Source organism: Stegodyphus dumicola, chromosome X2 (assembly GCF_044657685.1).
Source record: "Stegodyphus dumicola isolate Sdum_Otavi_A_Nest chromosome X2, ASM4465768v1".
NCBI classification, from domain to species: domain Eukaryota; kingdom Metazoa; phylum Arthropoda; class Arachnida; order Araneae; family Eresidae; genus Stegodyphus; species Stegodyphus dumicola.
This window is the reverse complement of record NC_140781.1, coordinates 183,142,366-183,163,452: the sequence shown is the minus strand read 5'-3', so window position 1 is coordinate 183,163,452 and position 21,087 is coordinate 183,142,366. Positions and strand designations below refer to the sequence as shown.

Here is a 21,087-nt window from a genome sequence, read left to right as displayed (position 1 = left end):
ATATTGCTTTTTAGAACCTTCTTTTTAGTTAAAACTGGTTTCAAATCAGCCATTATGAATAACAATAAATCTTATACTAGCAACTCTAGCAAAAGAAGATGAAATATTGGAACGTACTCACCCCGATGTTGAAATTTCTACCCTACACCATGCCACGGGAATATTCCAAAAATCGAAACTGATTTCACCACAGATGCCACATGCATAATCCACAAATCGAATCGAAAGTACACTGATTATTAATCCACAAATCGAAGGTGATTTAACTTGCTAATATTTGAATAAATCACATCATATACAAAGATCGCTAACTCTTCTCTCCGGCTCGACGAACCAGGAATGGTAAGAATAAGTTCACAAAAACAAAGCGGGCTGTAATATCACCTTTATTTTACATAACACTTTGAAATTGAAGGAATGCCATCCACGTGACGACACAGCTCACATCACTCCAAGCACTGTAGCAATTAATAAAACAAAAAAGAATAGAATACAAATCACATAAATTATGAGTTGAAAGTTCGTTACCATAGCAACCAGAATTGAATCATCAGGCAGCAACACCATCTATTGTTGCAAAGACACACTAGTAATTCGTTTGGTAACAAAAAATACTAAACAATGATGTAAAACCAAAACAACATTTAGATACGTTAATTCTTAACCCATAATTACTTAATCTCTCAAGAAGAGTTCTTAAGTTTATCAAATGCTAATTTTCGTCCTTTGACACAATCAATATATTGTCGACAAAAGCAAATACTTCTGGCAGCTCAGGAGTTAGTTCATCAATAAAATGTTGAAAGGTTGCAACTGCCTTGCATAACCCAAACTGCATTCTTGTGCCCTCAAAAATCCCGAAAGGAGTGGCAATAGCCGTTTTATGCGTATCAGAATGATTAATTGGAGTTTGATAATATGCTTTAACCAAGTCTAATCGAGAGAATACCTTTGCTCCATGCAACTCTGCTGCAAAATCACAAATGATGGGAATAGGATACTTGCCCTTCACTGTCTGAGCATTTAACCTCCGGAAATCTCCCACAGTTTGATATTCGTTTGTGCCTTTCTTTGACACCATGTAAAGAGGAGAGTAGTAATTACTTTTGGAGGGTTGCATGTGACCTAAATTGATCATTTTTTAAATTTCATGATTAACAATTTTTAATCTATCTGGAGTTAGTCTCCTGGGCTTACATGAAACAGGAGGACCAATAGCTCCAATAAAATGCATAGTATTATGCTTAACAGTCTCATTAAGATCAGTAAGCTTCAACAGTGAAGAATAGTTAGTAATTTATCATAAACACAATTTGTAATAATTGTTTTAACAGAATACAAACGTGTGTTAATTACACTGCAATTAATTTTTAAATCAACACATTTTTTGTTCCTTAAATCAGGTAATAAACCAAAGTAATCCAAAAAATCAAATCCAATAACATTTGTTGACGGTTTAAACACATAAAAAGTAAAATTAAAATTGCGGTAAAGTTCAAGGTCAATACTTGGAGATTTTTGTCCGTAAACCAGAATAGGAGTATTGTTGGCTGCAGAAAACGTCATAATAGGTGTTTGACATGCTTCATTTTTGGTTGCGGAAAGACTGACATCTGAGCCAATGTCACACAGAAATACTGTATTTGATTTTCTTTGTTTCCCTGGAACGTACATGGTGGAACACACATTTAGCTTTCCCATTAAATTTGCGATGATACCAGCAATAGGAACAATTCGAAGCAGCTTTAGTTGAAGGGCTTCGCTTACTGTTATAGCGATTTTTGAAAACACTGCGTGATCGTTGTAGAGACAAAACGTCACCATGCAATTTGCAGACCTCATTCAGTAGGGAATCCATTTTAAAATTTATTAGATACATTGACAGACACTGGTGAAGAAACTGCGCTTACCTGAGTGGGTGTAACTTCCAATATTCTATCCGTAATGCTGGCAGCTTTTGACGAATCGAGCGGCTCAACCAACACTAGGATAGATTGGACATTTAGTGGCATTTTTTTGCTGCATGAATAATCAATAACAATGATTCAGACACATTGTATTTTTCAGTACGCCTTGCCATGAATTTGGAGACAAAAAGCCATTCTCCAAATTTCTCACCTGTGAGTGATTTCCGGATTTTAGTACGGCTTTCCCCACATCGTTCAGTAATGGCAGGTTTGAGGTCTTCGTAAGAAGAATCTGTACATTCCCGAAGTGTGATATTTCAAACCAACGAAGCAATCTCCGGCGGCAAATGAGTGACGCAGTAGTCGAATTTTGTCTTTGGAACCGTAACAGGCTTGGGTGTGGCTAAAGCAAAAGTTGATTCTCACATAGCAAACCACAATGCCGGTTCAATAGGATTGTAAATTGGTATCTTAACAGCAGATGTCTCCTCCATGTCAGTGGCTGAAGGGGAAAACACGAAAGTCCTAAAACCAGGCTCCTGAACGAACAACCAGTATGCAGCTTCATGTGAGTAGCTGGGTCGCCAATTTATGGTGCGTGGCTGTTATGGCTCAGTGTATATCCTTCAAAGACATGATTCCACTTCACTAAACGTAACTTTATTCACACACACTATATTTTAACACAACTATCGTAACATAACAGAAAACTTCTACACAAAGTTTCGTATATCGTACGATCGAGCTAACGGTGAAGTGTGCGAGTTCACCACAGCGCTGGCAGTTTTTAAGGTACACAACAGGAGTCGCCTGGTGATGCATGCAGCCGAACCTCAGACTGCCACAAAATTATAATATACAGTACAAAGTCCGAGATCCAGACTTGTCGGGACTTTGGCCATTCCGGATTTGGGATTTTTTTGGATATTAGATCATGAGTTTAAATCTAGTGAGATGGCAACTAGAGATTATAAAATTAAAAATATGAAATCATGATTTATGAAGTAATGAAGCATTTGTGATCTAAAGGGTAACAAAATTGGCAAAAAAAAACTTAATATTTATTTTCTTACTTTATTAAACATTTTTTCAATGTGAGTTATTCAAGTTGCTTTTTTGTGCTCACATTTTCTCTTTAATTCTGAAGACAGATATAATTTCTCATTCAGTTACAAAGTTCCTGTCATGTGTCTGGCTGCGGTGAGCCGCCTGGCAGGAGGTTTGCAGATATATGCGACGACAAACGCTGAGAGTTTATGGAAGTTAGCGGGTCTCACGTGACCGATGGCAACACTAAGAGGTTACCGTAATTTGTGCCAAAATTGAAAAATGAAGCCAAATGTAATTTTTCGAAGTAAGCAATACACGTTTTCGTCATTTTGCTTGCACGTGCTGCTGTGGGGGAAGCAAGGTACGTAGTATTAGCGCTGATATTTTGTGTTTTAATTATCTTATTTTAGTTATGTGTTTGTCTAAGCAATCTGAAAAGATGAAAATACTCATAATCGGGGATTCTATGATTAAATATATACAAGAATATTTGTCTGCGAATTTACCTGATTACGAAGTTGATTTTCGTTGCTTTCCAGGAGCTAGGATTGAAAGGTTGACACGTGAGATTGCCTTTATGAACAACCATTTTCATTTAGTTTTTGTCCACGTTGGCACCAATAATTCAAATGACGATTCAGATGAAATTCATCGTAAATATATAAGGGAATTGAACGATTAAACCCGAAGGTCATTCTGTTTTCAGGTGTTCTCCCACGATGCCCGGATTTATATCGAGATTGTAACACGTATCACCTACAAGAACTTAATAGGAAGATACTAAACATAAATTCAAGATTTCTCGCAACATACGAAGGTAAAGATGGCTTTTTCTTTTGCAGCTCTTTTGACTATTCTTGGAGTACTTGTTTATCCAGAGACGGTTTACACCTAAATCGGAGAGGTAATCAGCAGCTGGGGAAAATTTTTGTAAAAGATATCAGGATAAGTTTGACTGTTGCAGAGGTAACTGCACCATTTTGTTCTACATCCCTTAGCAGTTTTCCAGCATTAACCAGTATTCCTTCTGTTCTGAGTACTCATTTGGGTAGTAATCTTGGTGCTTCTGTTTCCAAACCACTCTTTTCAGATGTTGTGAAACGTTCTTTAGTTTCCAGTGTTCGGGTTTGTAATTCTAGAGATTTTTTGTGCCATGTTTCTTCTTCTAAACCGCTTTATTCAGATGTTTTAAAGCATGATTGTTTTACTAGCTCTGTTTTGAATACTAATCCCAGTATTCCTAGTTTATCAGATTTTCCACTTCTTGAATATTCACTTGGCACTAGTGTAAATTTTTTGGATCCACCTCCTAAGCCACTTTACTCATATGTTTTAAAACATGGATTTTCTAGTATTATCATCTCAACCTGCAGGCTCTTCGGATTCCAATTCATCATCATCTCATCTTGGTATCAGTTTCAATTCTTGTACTTCCATGTCGAATTTTCTAGTGTTTAAGGGTTCATTTGTTTGCTCTGATTCAGATTTGCAGAAGGCTACTATATCTGTATCTAAATTTTCTTTTATGTCGTTAGTCACTTCTCAGCCTACTGGCTTTTGAGGCTCTGTTTCATCTACTCAGCTTGTCACCAATTCCAATACTTGCCCATCAGTTGTTGGTTCTTGTGCAAATTTTAATTCTTACCATCCATATTTTCATTTTAACAAGTTTTCTATTCTTAAAAATTATTCAGAATGTTCTAACATTAAGTTTGGGGGTGCAAATGATTCTAATCAGGGTGAAAGTAATGTACAGAAATCTGAAAATGGGTATGTTGAAGAAAACTGCGAAGTTATTACCTCTGTTAACCCAGATATAAAGACTATAATTTGTCCATGTTGTAAGAAAGATTTCTCTTGTAAAGAAACTTTATCAAGACACAAACGTAACTGTAAAATTTTAAATAAGGATAATTTATATACTACCATAAAGAATGATGAAATAGAAAATAAATATCCAAGAACGTGCGAGGTATGCATGAAGTCATATGCTTCAAGACGGTCATTTTTTAATCATAAAAAAAGGTGTAAGTCTGTGTCTTCTGAAATTGATTCAAAATCATATATTTGTGACAACTGTGAAATAGACTGTAAAACCCGCAGTAACCTTTTTCATCATAAGAAGTTTTGCTGTTCTAAAAATAATTTAAATATTCGTAAACCGTGTGTTTTTCCTGATTGCAAGGCATCCTTCCAGTTTATTAGTGATCATAATAAACATTTGGCTGAATTTCACAATTCTGAGATGGATGTGAAGGAGCTTACATTTTCATCAATGGTGGAGTTTCAGCTGTGGTTAGAATGTCATTCTAAGGAAACATTCAGTTCTTTTAAGAAGTGTTCTGGGAGTAAACATAAAGTTAATAAAGCATACCATTATTATTGTTGTCACTTCACTGTAACACAAAAAAAAACCAGTGCCAATTTCAAGTAGAAAAAATCTTAAAGGTTCTTTACCATTAGGCTTCAGATGTCCATCCAGAATTTTAGTTTCTGAGGAACAAGATCTTGCGACAGCTATTTTTTATTCAGGTCACGATCATGAGCTGTCGTTTGAAAATACCAAATTTCAACAGCTTAGTCAGAATTGTCGTGATCAAATCAAAACTTATGCTCAGTTAGGTGTTTCCACCAATCAAATTCAAGAATTTATCTGAGATGGAAGTGGATCACGTGATAATAGAGAGAGCTTAAGTATTAAAGATAATTTTGTAACATGTAGGACTATAAATTACTATGTAAAGCGTGTAATGATTTCTTCTCTTAGTGATGATTCACTTTCTGTTGCTGCCATAGTTGAGAAACTTAGGCAGGAATCGTATGACCCTATTCTTATTTACAAACCTCAAGGAAAACCAACGTTGTATGGTCCGAAAGGCCTTGACACTCTGTCTTTTGCACTAGGATTGCAGACATAGGAGCAAAAAGAAATGATGATTAAAGGTTGTAGCAGGATTTTATGTATAGATTCTACTCACAAAACAAATCAGTATGATTTTTATTTGCTAAATTTAATTGTCCCAGATGAATTTGGTAGTGGTTACCCCGTAGCACATTTTATTTCAAATCAGTTGGATCAGGATACAATGTACAATTTATTTCTTAGTTTCAAATGTGTAATACCTGAGCTTAATATTAATTGTTTAATGACAGATTATGATAAAACTACACATCCTGCATTTGAAAAACCATTTGGTCCAGATATTAAACATATACTATGTAAATGGCATGTACATCGTGCATGGCAACGTAGTTTATTTCGAATGGTTTCAAGTCAAAAACTTAGGGATGAAATTTATTTTAATTTAGTTATATTGCTTGAAGAAACTAATTCTTCTTTATTTATTTCTATGATGGATAATTTCCTTCAAAAGTTTCGAGCTGTTGCACCATCGTTTGTAAATTATTTTGAGGAGTATTATTATTGCCGAGCAAGTCTGTGGTCAATGGCATACAGAAACTTCCCTCATGCATTCACAGATACTAACATGTATTGTGAGTCATTTCACAATAAATTGAAAACTATGTACTTAAAACGTAAATTTAACAGACGCCTCGATAATTTAATTAATGTGCTTTTAAAAATTGAAGAAGATATTTACATGGCTTATAAGTATAAAGTTGAAATTAACTGTAAAGAGAGCATCTACCAGCCAACTTATAATAAATGACATGAATCTGGAATGAAAATATCTGATAGTGATGTAACAGAAACACATCCTTGTTTGTGGTCTATAAAATCACAGACACGTAAAAATATTCAATATACAGTTAAGCGGTTGCATGAACTATGTTCAGAAACAGATCATTGTTATTCAAAGTGTATTAACCTCTCCTGTCTAAATCTGTGTCATCATTTATATAATTGTAATTGTCCAGACTTCAGCACACTATGTAAACACGTACATAAAATACACTCAATTACATGCAGGCAACCAAGTCCTTCTGTAATTGCAACAGATATTCTTAAAGCAGAAAACTCCTCCCCTCTAGAATTGATTAAAAAATTTAATGCTATTTCAGATACTGTTGTGTGTAACACTGAACCTAAAATTAACACTTGTAAGACTTTAATGTCTGAATTATTAGTTATGTTGCCGCATCCGACAATCCAAAAGATATTAATACCTAGTATAACAAAGAATTTAAAAGATATAGTTTCTAATTGTAAAGGTGCAATAAAATCAAACCATTTGAAAGATTTTTCTGATAAAATGCCATTTACTCAGGTTGCTCCAAATTTAAAAGGTTGATCTTTACAATATGGTAACTGGTAGTTTGGCGACATTTTGGAGGCGATAAAGGTTACTACCTGGCACTTTGATAATAATCTGAGCAGTACTCAGATCCGATTACGCATTATTTTGTGTGAGGGAAATGAGAGATCATGGGATATGTCATGTGATATTAATGGACGAATTACGGTTCTTTAATCGGAAAAGGGGGGAAATCGGGAAAAAATCTGGAAATTTTGTATGTGGCTTTATTCTGTGTTGTGTGAAACAGTGTTCGTGAATTTTTGGATCCCATGGCCGTAACTAAAGTGAATTCGGAATGGGTATTTATGTATGTATTAATTTAATGTATGTGCTCATTTATATTTTAAGTAGTGTTTTTGAATTTAATTATATTTTAATTAAATGATAGCTATTTTGTGAATTTTATGTTTGTAGGAATTTGGTATACGTTTTAGTTGAAGTAAACGTGCATGAAAAATATGCACGAAATTTAAATATCTGACAATAAGTATTTGTAATGGTTCCGGTATGAATTCGTTGGTGACGTGTATAATGTAATAGATGATTTAGAGGTAAAAGTTTTTGGATATTTTATTTATTTTATATGTGGAAATGTTCATTACTTTTTCGCGATCAGGTAATTTCATGTATGTTCTTTTTACCGGGTTTAAAGATTGAGAAAATTGTCATGTATTTTTGTGAAATTTTTCTAATTTATGAGAAAAAAGCAGTGTACATGGATATAGTGAAGAGTGTGCGCAATGCCATTTTTGTGCAATTCTGGGATGTATTTTTAAGTAAAAATAAGTCGGCGTGTACATGGTTTAGTGATATTTTAATTAAATGATAGTTATTTTGTGAATTTTATGTTTGTAGGAATTTGGTATACGTTTAAGTTGAAGTAAACGTGCATGGAAATAATTTAAATATTTGACACTAAGTATTTGTAAAGTTTGCGGTATGAATTCGTTGGTGACGTTTATAATGTAATAGATGATTTAGAGGTAAAAGTTTTTGGATATTTTATTTATTTTATATGTGGAAATGTTCATATTTGGAAAGGGTAAATACTTTTTCGCGATCAGGTAATTTCATATATGTTCTTTTTACCGGGTTTAAAGATTGAGAAAATTGTCATGTATTTTCGTGAAATTTTTCTAATTTATGAGAAAAAAGCAGTGTACATGGATATAGTGAAGAGTGTGCGCAATGCCATTTTTGTGCAATTCTGGGATGTTTTTTTAAGTAAAAATAAGTCGGCGTGTACATGGTTTATGTGTATGTGTTATTTTGAAAAACGCGTAAGGAGTATGGTATTGTGCACTTTTTCCCAATTTTGCAGTGAATATTTGTCATGATTAAGCAGTTTTGTTAGATAAAATTTCTAGCATAAGTGTAATTCGGCTAGTAGATTGTTGGAAGGAGTGTTCAGTTGATAAAAAGAAAAGAAACATGTCTTTACTTCGTGAAGACAAAATGGCGGCGGGAAAAAAAAAATAGAGGGTTGCTGTAGGAGAGTTGGTCGCCAAAAAATTGCCAATTTACCATAATGTAAAGATCAACCATTTAAAATTATCACATCAAACTCTGTTTCGTACAACATCTGTGAAAGGTATAAAACGTAAAATTCTAGATTATCCGGATACTTATAATAAAAAAAATGTCAAGGAAGGTTTGTTAGGGTTATCAAATAATATTAATGTGAATCATAAATCATCACAGGATACCACAATTAAGGTTAAGGGTAGCAATTTACTTAAATATAATTCTTTTACCTCTGAGCTTAATGTATCCGATATTTCAAAATGTGTTCTGCGAGCTGGGGAAACACTTCTAACATTTCTCGATATAAAATCTCTTGATCCTTATATTTCAAATGAAGAAATTTTAGCCCTGAAGGCTGTAAATAATAATTTTCAGCTTGGCTGGCTTAGTGACAATATTATTGATGCCTTTTTTTTTACCATTCTTCATAATACTTCTTCCATAGCTGCCAAATGTTACCAAACACCATTTTTTTAGTCAGGTAATAAAACTCAAAATGTATGGAAAAAAGCTGATTTTGCATCTGTTGATTTCTTTTTTATTCCAGCTCTTATCAATAATAATCATTGGCTTTTACTTGTTGCAAAGATTAAAGATAGAATGTTTCAGTTTTATGATCCACTTGGTTTTAATGCCGTTCAAAATTCTGTGTATTCATTAATTCATTTGTGGCAAAGTATCCTTAATAATGTTTTAGATATATGTGATAATTGGTATTGTTCGTTTCCCAATCATGCTATTCAGAATGATGGCATGAGTTGTGGAGTATTCATTTGTTATTATGCCTATCAGATTAGCAGAAATTTAGATGTTAAACAGGCTTTCAATTCATATGAATTTATGAAGTTTATTTTTACACAATTAGGTGGAGAGATTGTGAAAATATAGATGTTAAATATATAATTCATTTGTTTTAAATATTATTTAATTTTTGTTTTCTAACCTATTGATATAGCATTAAACTCACGTAGGTAGTATTTTATCTTGTGTTTCCTGTGCCCTAAGCTTTTTTATATATTTTACTGTCGTAACTTGTAAATTCAAAGACTGCATTTAGTATGAATTTTCTTTTTTCTTGCTTTAAACCTTGAATTGAGTGTTTGTAAAATTTAATTCCGAAATGTATTTCCCGTATTAAATTGGTCTTGTCTTGTTATTTTTAGTAACACTTGATGGTACTTAGCTTCAAAATTGGCTGTTTAAAGCCTTGTAACATAGTTTTTATATAGGCCTTAAATTATCATTTTTCTTTCAACTAGCTGATATAATTTTCTTTGAATGTTCAGAATTGACATTACCAAAAGAGCAGCTATGTAAAAATGTTAGTTTAGGGGAACCAGCATGGTAACGAGCTTGCACAGTACCTCTTGGGTGGCATGGAAACCTGTGTATTTTTATATTGTCTCAATGGATTTGAAAAAAAAAAATTTTAAGTATTCTTTATAGTTAATGCTTAAGTTAGATTTTCACAATGTGATATGTGTTAAAATACTGTTTTTATGCTTTTCTAGTACTATAACCTTTTAACAGTGACAGGAGGATAAAAGCACCAAAAATAAACCCACTGTGGTTATTGCCTATGCGACAAAAGTAAATTCTTCTAGCTATTGCCTATGATCTAAAGTGATACTTCGGTTCCTTTGCAAAGTAGTATAAACACAAAGTAAAGATCCAATTGTAATTCAAAAAGTAAAAACTCAAAATATATGAAATACTAATTAAGAAAATTAAAAAATGGTGAAAGCTTAACTTGATTCAAAGTTTAAAGTTTATATGTATGTAGAATAAAATTTAAGCTATCTCAAAACATATTAGAAAAAATACTACAAAAAATGTTGAAAAACAAAAACTACTACTAAGCAGCGGTAAATGGGAAAATGCAAGGCGACGCTGCTTAGCTGTAGTTTTTTTTTTGGGGGGGTAGTATTTTTTCTAATGCGTCTTGATGTTAAGAGATGGACTATGAAATGCTTGGGATATGCAAATTCTTGGTAAATAAAATTTCCGGATAATAATATATAAAATGCAATTGGCAAAAAGTCCTGTTAATGGAGAAAGAAATTTCAGGTCTAATACTATAAAAACTGTCTTATTTGTTATCAGCTTCTAATCAAAAGCCTACAATTAATTATGTAACGTTTAAAAAAAACTTCACACATAAATTTGTATGTATTTGCTATGCTTTTGGCATATGAAATTAAAATATCTTCTTATTAAACGTCATCATGAAAATTAAAGGAGATGTTGCCAGATTTGCACCGTTCATTCCAGTGGGAGCTTAAAGAAAATGGCCAATTTTTATTTAATATCATGATTCAAGTTAAGGATATAGCATATCAAAAACTTAAATTTTGTATGATAATTTTGCACTTTGTATCACCATTGTTCATTCATTTTTTCCCAGTTTAATGTCATAAATTATAATTAATCCGATGCTAAAGTCTTTCATTAAATTTTGCTTGTTTTCACCTTTTTCAAAACTTAATTATTTTGTTTTTTATATGTTGAAGAATCTTCCATTTTTGCAGTCAAGTTCTGGCAAAGATTTTCAGTCAGTAGATGGATAATTAATCAAAATAGATACAATATTAATTTCCTGTCACACTAAAAGATGTTTAGAAATTGTTACCTATAGCCTATTCAACTTGAGGACCAATTTAATGAAAAATCTGTTAGTAAAACAGGAGAAAACAATTTCTGATAGAACACCTGTGTTCAAGTGCACTTCCAAATTCCACTCTATGCCAAGGTTCTTTAATATACTAAGGTTAGGCCAGGAACGGAAAAAGCGTGCCATTGGTTGCTGGTAGTGACGTCACCCGGGAGACAAGAAACATCGGCCGACGCGTCTGCTACATGATTTTGGTAATGGAAAAAATGTAAACTAAAGCAAAATGATCATTTTATATGTGGTAGATACTCCGGAAATACCGGTATATACTTTCCGATTAAGTATTTTGTTAAAGAAAATGTTTATTTTATGCACAGAATTCGTACGAATGCTGAAAATAATTGTAAACATTAAATTCTTTTCGTAAAGGAAAGCATTAGAAAATGAAAAACGATATTTAAGTTAATTAAGGGAAATAAATATTGTAAAACAAGGTATTTTTCAATATTTTTTCGTAGTATTGTTTGCACTAAATAAATCTTGTTGAACAGAACACATGATGGCATAACTGCTAAGACCATGGTAAAAACATAATCAAAAAGTATTATTCTATTTATTTTCATTGCTCATGCACTTTTTTTAATACAAATGAACTTTGACATTCCATGAGAAATATATGATCGTGATTTTCAGTTTAAATTACATATCTCAAGCAAAAGTATATATAAAAAGATTTGACTTAACAAATTCATATTTAAATACCATAAAATTCTACAAATTTCTTAATATCCGTCATTTATACATTTAAATAGTATACTTATCGCATTCTTTAAAAAGTGAAAAGTCACTTCATACTGATTCACTTCAGATTTTAGCAGAAGTGCGTATATTTTCAGTATAATCTAGAAGTACTCTTATAATCCCTTACACTGCCAAGATTTCTATATAACATTTATCCTGACGTGATTATTTGCTATAGTAAATAATCTTCGATATTGGCATCCTATTCTTCCTTCCATACATTAAAAATGGAACAATTAAAATACATTTTCTTACACATATATGCACAATAATAATAATAATAAACTTGCCATACATCTTAGTTTCGGCCCACCAGCGGCTGAGCGGTAAAGTCGCTGAACACTGGTAGTTTGGTCCGAATCCCGCGAACGGGCTGGCTGCATGTGTGTTTTCGTGGTTTTCCTCATGCGTAACGTGTATATGAGCCAGAGTCCCTGAGAAAGTCCTCCACGAAGACATCACACCTATTACGCAGATAACCCTAGTGTGCTTTGCCATAATTAAATACACCACCACATCTTAATTTCAATTCAGCCTGTACACAAATTAAATATTTTTAATTACTAATGTATTTTTATCAGGTTGTTTCTTAAAATACTTTTGTTATACTCGAAATATGTGTTCAATATTGAATTATTTTTCTTTCTCTTATAATTAAAAACAAGTTATATGGAATCCAAATTAAAACATATGCAGCAGTTAAATAACACTAAACAGAATATCTTACTCTTTCGCTATTTGTATTCTAGCATTATACACAGATTTGTTTTCCTTCAGGTTCAAGCATGTGTAAGTTATATCAATTAAATTACATCACACATACCTGTATGCATCAGTTAAATAACACTGAAGGAAATATGTCACTCACTCATTCGATGTTTGCATCATAGTGTGGTCGAGAAATTGTTCTTTCCTCACGGTGAGGCATGTATCAGTTTACTTAGTTCGCAAAGCTTAACCCAGACGCTGCTTCAATACATAGAATTACGTTTGGGATGTAAAGAAAGTAACCAAAACATGTGAATGAAGTTGGGTACGCGAATTTATTAACTAATCATTCAGGTACTCAGTATTGGTAAACATGACATTGAGTTTAAATATCTCACTACGATGTAAGTCTCATACACAAAATGAAGATTATGATAAAAAATGATTTAAAATGAGAAATTTTTCAATTTAAATGTAAAATAGCAGTAAAATGAAAAATAAATGTAAAATTACATCACAGTTATGTATGAAAACTACATAAATTCATTAAAAAAATAGTTATTTTATCTGGTTGTAAAGAGTGTTTTCCGCCAAGTAACGTATTAACGTGTATAATTCTGACACAAAGCTATAGCACAATTTGTCACTTCCGCCTAGGTATAATAGCAAATTAACAACAGAAATCAAATCAAACTGTTGATGCAAAAGTAAACAAATGCCAAGAACTAACGCTGTCACCCACATGACGTCATGCGTATGTGGCATAACTTTCTCCCTGCACTGCGCATCGCTCTTGGGCCCCCCCTGATTCTATGCAGTGACCTTGGTCCTTTTTGCTCACCACAAGAAATCTATGTTCCCCTCTTGTAGTAACAAAAGACTTCTAATGGGAACTGAACTGTGTAACTTCCCACAACTGGTGAGAAGCCACTGGTCAGAGCCAACAATAAGGACTATTATAGTTACTGTTAGCCTTGGGTGAGGCCTATTCTCTGGAGGAATTCTTAGAACAGTATGATGGATATAACAGTGGGGAAGAGGGAATGTAAGAAAGGTGTGTAAATGTAAATCTGTTCACAATTTAGAAGTTATCAGCAGGGTTTCTGGAGGCCTGTCCCTGCTTTTATATGTCACTTAAATTTTCTGAAATTAAAAATTTTCCAGTTAATTGATAGTCCAGCTTTTACTGTATTTTAACATTTAAATGTTATGGATATATAATATTGCTGTATTTAATAATTATTTAAGTAAATTATATTCATAAGTGTGTCACTGGCTGCTATCAACATAGGTATTTGTTGCACGGGCAAGTATCACAATGGGATTTGTCCAGTGGTCTTTTATCCGGGAACCTATTTTAACTTGTTCTGGAATTTTCAAATATATTTTAGGAAATGACTGAAAAGAAGTAAGCATAATTTCCTGCTTTTTATATGAAAACCAGATTTCTATTTTTCGGTAACTTATTGGGAATTTCTTCTTGTATGACTGGTTTCATAAAGGCTGATTACATACAATATATACAGATTATTAATGAATTAGATATTAATGAAGTTTTTAATTTGGTTTCATAAAGGCTGATTACATACAAAATATACAGATGATTGATGAATTAGATATTAATGAAGTTTTTAATGTAACAGGATATTTAATCTTGACTGTGCTGTTATTAAGGATTTAAATTTTGTGTAACATTAAAAGTGAAATTATAAATTCAAGTTTTATTGTCTTTATGTAACATTTTTTTTATGCTTTAAAACACTTTTTTGTTGAAATAATTTTTTTTTTAGTTGCATGGTAGCTGAATGATCTCTTATATGGATGGATGCCATGCCAGTATAAGAAGAGATTAAGTCCCAATGGCAATTGTTTTTGTGATTGACTGTGCAATATATTTGTAAAGCTTTCAGAAAATAATTGCTTTTAGGACATATAAAAATATGTTCTATAAAAATATGTTCCCCATATAGAATTTAAAGAACATCTGGTAAAGTTACATTTGAATTCTTGTTAATTGTTAAAAAAGCAGATGGTATATTTTACAGAAGATGGATGATATGTTTCACTTGTTTTTATTCCAGATTTCTGTTATTTTCAAATATTGCAACTAAATATTCCTCAGATTTAAGAAATGTGGCCAGCACATCTCTAACCATTTTGAGACGTGGAATTGACAGAATAGTAACGAGCTTTAAGTGAACTATCAGTATCTAGTTGATCATTTATAAATGAAATCTAATTAATTTGTTAACTTTATGGCTCAGTCTTAATTATAAACACTAGTCATTTTTTAGTATTCATTCTTCCCATCAAATATAAAAAAAAAAAAATAATAATAATACATGAAGTCATCCTGTGGTCTTATATGGTTTCAGATTCACAAATCAATGACTTAATCATATATTTTTTTAAATCTTTAGAATTCTCAATATAGTGTCAACTATGTCAGTCCATTTCTTTGTATAGTTGCTAAATTGTATCCTTAAAAATAACACATAACAGTAACATTTGGTGGAAGCATTTTTATTGGAAAAGTGAAATAAATATGAAATTATGGACTAAGGCTAATACATTTAAATGCTTCATAATGAATTTATTCTCATAGCATTTAGCACAATTCCAAAATACATTTAACGCTTATAAATATAATATGTTGTTCTCAATCACGTACTTATTTTAAATACCAAATTTCAGAAGTTTCTCTTGTCTTTTTACAAAAGCTTGTTCCAAGTGTTAAAAGTATCACTTCCAGTGTATTAATATTAAGAAAAATCTAGTTGTTCCCATTGATATAAAAGTCTTAAATGCCAAAACTGGAAAGTAAGAAAATGCAGATTTGATATAGTATGGAGAAAAACTGTAAAATTAAAAAAGATATGAATGGGTGCATTAAATACAAAGTAGTGGTTTTTGCTTATTATTAAAGCAAAAAGCATTACTTTGTATTTAATGCACCCATTCATATCTTTTTTTTTTTTACTTTATATCTTTTTTTATACTAAGTTCCAATACAGCTTGCAAAAGAATTTTTTTTCCATTAAAAGAAAAAAAAGATAAGACCAGATTTTAACCATATTTAGGCATAAAACTCTTGAAGCAGTTCTAATTGAAAAGTTAAATATAATGGGAAAAGAAACTTTATTTAAAAAATTCCATAATTTAGAGCTTAATCTTACTAAGCATACTACCTATAAATATTTATATTCATTATTTGTAAAGAAATTATAAGTAATTTTATGATCATTATATGTACTATTCTTCTGTATCTAAAATTCAATTTTTTTTAAATTTTATTTTTCTGTAGAAATCAGAATTCAGAAACCTAAATATATATGATTTATGGATTCTAATTTTCTCTATGATTATTTGTGATTTAAAATATTTGCATCAATAATGTTTTAGTAAATTTTGATATTTCTGCTTTAATAAAAGGAAAATTTCTAATAAAATATGCATATAATTTATAAGATTTTTATTTATTCAATTTTATATAGAGAGATATTTTAAGCTAATCTAATTAAATGGATTACAATTAATGATTTAATTAAAAATTAATAAATGGGTAATAAAAATATGCTTTATATGCACATTTTCAAATTTGTAAAAATGTCATTCACACATTGACTGCTGACAAGTTTTGCTCTTGGTTGGAGTATAAGTAGTGTAAACAGGCCTTATGAGCTTCAAGCAAAGTACCACTTCTAGTTGTCCAATTTTGCCCAAAATCTAATCTACTCTTTATGTATGAATGTAGAAAGCTTAAATATGGAAAATGGGAATTTTTGGAAGTTCCAGCAAGCGTTATTGTTGATGAAAAAATTTTCACACACAAACAGACATCATTCTAAAAACAGCTGAAACATGTTGTTGAGTTCCCTAATTCGCGCTTTTTCGTGGAAAACATCCTTTAGAACAGCGAAAAAAATGGTTGTAAAGCCCTTTAGAAAGGCATGATCCAAATCACTTTTCTGCGCTCCTTTATTACTGTTCCCTAATGAGAAGAGTCATTATAGGGGCCCACCAGCGGTCGAGCGCTAACGCCGCTGAACACTGGTAGTTCGGTCCGAGGTTCGAATCCCGCGAACGGGCTGGCTGCATGGGCGTTTTCGTGGTTTTCCCCATGTGTAACGTGTATACGAGCTAGTTTCCCATAAAAAGTCCTCCATGAAGGCATCCCTCCCTTAAGGCAGATAGCCCTCGAGTGCTTTGCCGTAATCTAATAAACCAAACCATTATAGTGGTTATTTGTGCCCTCCCCATGAAAGTAGTAAAATTTACAGAATGAAAAACATTCTAAAATTTCGTAACATCAGTTTGACACCTGAAGAGATATGTAGCTAGCCACTGCTCAGAAAAATGAAATGTAAGTGAAATATAAACGCATAAGCATAGGGCCCGTACGCACTTGGGGCTATAGGGCGTATGCACTTGAGGTTACGCATGTGTTCCTCAGCGGACACATGCGTTAAGACGGCCTTGGCATAACTACACTGAAGTGCAAAATTAAGAAAATTTGCAAATTATGTCTATTTTTACAAAAAGTATTGAACCAAAGATACTAATTATGGCTCTAAAGAATTAGGATGAAACATGTCGAATATAAAGCTTACGCATATCTGCGGAGGGTACCTAGGCCGCACGAAGGGTTTTCGGCGATTTGTGTACTTGTATTTCTTCACAACATTTGCTGTGTTTCTCGCAAGAGTGGGGGTAAATTTTATGACGTATCAGGTAAAATTAGTAGCCAAGAATGTATAGATGATGGAATAAGGGGGGGGATTATCAGTAGATTGGAGATAGGACAGTCAAAAGCGCAGATGGCTGCAATGTAAAGTCCAGTGTCATTTGCAATTTCCGGAAGTAGTTTCAGTATAATGGATCTATATCGTTCCTATTTTATATGCACTTCCGAGAAGTACACAATGGATCTATATCAAGAAGACCTGGACAAGGTCCACAAACATTTAAAACAATGAAAGAATCATAATTTAGCACATTCAGGGTGGCGACACAGGACCGCTACAGCTGTTACGTGAGATGTGTGCTGTCAATGTAACTCGAGGTTTACGGTCTACAGTTGCCTCAAAGCTTCGTGAGATAGGGCTGTATGCCAGGAAAATCTCTGGTTGCGTTCTGCTCACTGCAGCACGGAAGAGAGCATGTTTAGCATAGTATAGATGACACGTGCCTTGAGCCAGATTTCAGCGGAGCAGCGTGCTTTTTCACAGGTGAGCCGCGATTCATCCTCGGGCACTGATTCTTAGCGTATCTTTATCTGGAGAGAGTATGCAACAAGGTACCACCCCCTCTTCATCAGAAAAAAGATCATTATGGTTGTGGAAGTGTAATGGTTTGAACAGGCATTATGTTGAATAGCCACACATCCTGCATGTGTTTGACAAATGCTTCCAGACTATTACAAGGTACAGAGAGACATTAGAGCTCTCTTTTCGACTTTCCAGGAGCGCAGTTGGTGGTGGGTTCCTGTTAATAAACGATAACGGTCGTCTATAAAGGGCTCAGCTAGTCAACCATTACTTGTAAAGTAAAGTAAGTATATTTGTCAACATAGACTGGCCAGCTAGATGTCCTCACCTTAATCCTATAAAACATGTCTTCGACGACGCTTTTGGTAGTCCAGTTTAATCTCGCCATTTCCCCCTCCAAGAACTAAAGCGAAGTTGAAAACTGCCTTGCTGTAGAAGTGGGATCGCCTGACACAGGGATTCCTTAACTGCCTCATGTCCAGTATGGCGTCACCTTGCGCGACCTGTCTGGCTGTGAGAGGGACACATAGCCCATATTACACTTATTTTTAGTTCGATATCACAACGTGGATTTTCGACATCCTTGCATCGTGAACTTTATTGACAATCGCGCATATATGATATGATTTTTGAATATAATTCTGGCTGGAGAACGTCTCCTGCCAGAATGCATTGTGCCAACAGTCAAGTTCTTTCTCTGTTATAATTTATATAATAAATTATATAATAATTATTAATATAATAAATCTCTTTCTCTGTTATAAATGTATATTCATAGCAAATTTCGTTAAAATCTGCTCATTAGTTTTCAGAAGTTCATTGCTAGTTGCCTAAAGTATGGATACTTTTGTGGAGGAACCCACCAGCGAAAGAGTGGTAAGATCGCTGAATACTGGTAGGTCAACCTGCGTTAAAATTCAGGCGAACATGAAAGGTTTCATGGCTTTCCTCATATAAAACGTGAATGTGTGCCTGCTTTCCTTAGGAAGTCTTCTACGATGGCATCTCTTCCCACACAGATAGTCCTCGAATTTCTTTAATTAATTAATTTAACTTTTAAGTTCGTCGAAGACTTCGAGAGACAGCGGCTTATAAATCACGTTAGACACGAGGGAAAAGCAACAAGCTGCAATTTCGAGTTTTGACTTCCCAGCAGTTACACTGACTACCAATAAGTATTTGGACACCTGTGATAGAAAAGAAAAAATAATTTTATTCAAAATCAATAATTGGTAGAGCCTCCACGAGAGGTAATTACAGCGTGGACCCTCCAGGGCATACTTTTCACAAGTCTTTGTATGACAGCTAGGGGTATATTCTTCCACTCGGCTTGGAGAAGACATAGAAGTTCCTTCGCCAATTTTGCACGGGTATTGCACCCCTGAATTCGGCGATGCAACTCGTCCCAGAGGTTTTCGATAGGGTTCAGGTCTGGACTCTTGGCAGGCCAGTCCATTCGATGAACTCCATTGGCACCATACCAAGCCTTGGTTAACGTCGAAACATGACAACTGGCATTGTCGTCCTGAAAGTAACAGGGGTCCAACCCGTAAAACTGCCACAACGTAGGAAGCACATTATCATCCAAAATAGTGCAGTAGGCATCGGAGTTGAGCTTACCATGAATGGGGACCAAGGGTCCCAGCCCATACCAGGAGAAACACCCCCAGACCATAATTCCACCTCCGCCGAACTTGACTGTTGGCACAATGCATTCTGGCAGGAGACGTTCTCCAGGTATACGCCAGACCCTGCCATCCGAACGGTAAAGGGTGAACCTTGATTCGTCACTCCAAAGAACCCGTTTCCACTGATCTACGGTCCAATTTCGATGTGCTTTGCACCACATTAACCGAACAGCGCAGTTGGACTTTGTGATCAAAGGCTTATGGGCAGCATCACGACCATTAAAACCAAGCAAATGTGCTTCCTTACGGATGGTATTCATTGAAACAATACTCCCGGATGCCTGTAGAAACTCCTCGCGGATGAGGGACATTGGTTGGGTGTGGTTCTTACGAATTTCTCTGGACAGCACTCGTCGGTCTCTATCTTCCAGTTTCGTTGGTCTGCCGACTCGGGGCACATTCCGACAATCATCGCACACCTTGCACTTCTTAATCACATAGGCCACTGTCGATGTACTTCAGATCATTAGATATGTCCCTTAAGGATCGGCCACATTTGTGATACCCGATAATTATACCTTTCTCGAAATCAGAGAGCTCCGAACTGCGAGGCATCTTGCACGCGACTAAAGCCGATGCTGTTTCCTACACGATATATACCTGCGGAGTCCGTGACGTACCTTAGGACCTTAGGACATTTGCATAGGTGTCCAAATACTTATTGGTAGTCAGTGTATAACCACTAGATTATGCATATGAATCAACATGAAAATATCAAGCTTATTTTTCCAGCGTAGAATTGTCATCCCATTTGTGAAACGCACTGTTCGTTTCTCCTCTATTCAGATATTTTTTCCCTTATATTATTTTGGATATGCTTATTATACAGAATAATAGTTCAATATGCATTTGTTTTATTTTCATTTAATAAGTTTTAAAAAAGTTTGGGGGATGAAAAGAAATTACCCATCAATAATTTATGGCCTTTGTTTTTAAGTGCCACTCCTTTCTTTCACGACATTATAAGATACCAACAAAATGCTTCGTAACTTGCCCAGAAATATTATCAGTAAATTTGCCAGCATACTTAACGCCTGTTTCACACTAAATTACTTTCCTGATCTCTGTTATCAAACAAAGACCTTTCTTCTCCCCAAACCTGACGGATATTGACCTATCAGTCTGTTATCCAGCCTAGGAAAAATTTAGGAACGAATTATACTTACAAGAATCGAGCCATATTTTTCATCTTTTACCTAACGATCAATAAGGCTTCAAAAAAAATCTTAGCATGACTTGCCAACTCGTGAGAATTGTTGAATTCGTCGGATC

General features: G+C 33.9%; 1 protein-coding gene across 1 annotated transcript in view; it reads left to right on the top strand.

Annotated features, from left to right (window-relative positions):
* LOC118205680 (membrane-associated guanylate kinase, WW and PDZ domain-containing protein 1-like) overlaps positions 1-14,720 on the top strand; it is a 53,993-nt gene extending 39,273 nt beyond the window's left edge. The window contains exon 3 of the mRNA XM_085809060.1: positions 14,651-14,720. Within this exon, the coding sequence (XP_085665186.1) occupies positions 14,651-14,665 (15 nt within the window). The 3' untranslated portion in view covers positions 14,666-14,720. The remainder of the gene's footprint in view (positions 1-14,650) is intronic.
* Positions 14,721-21,087: the final 6,367 nt, after the last annotated feature.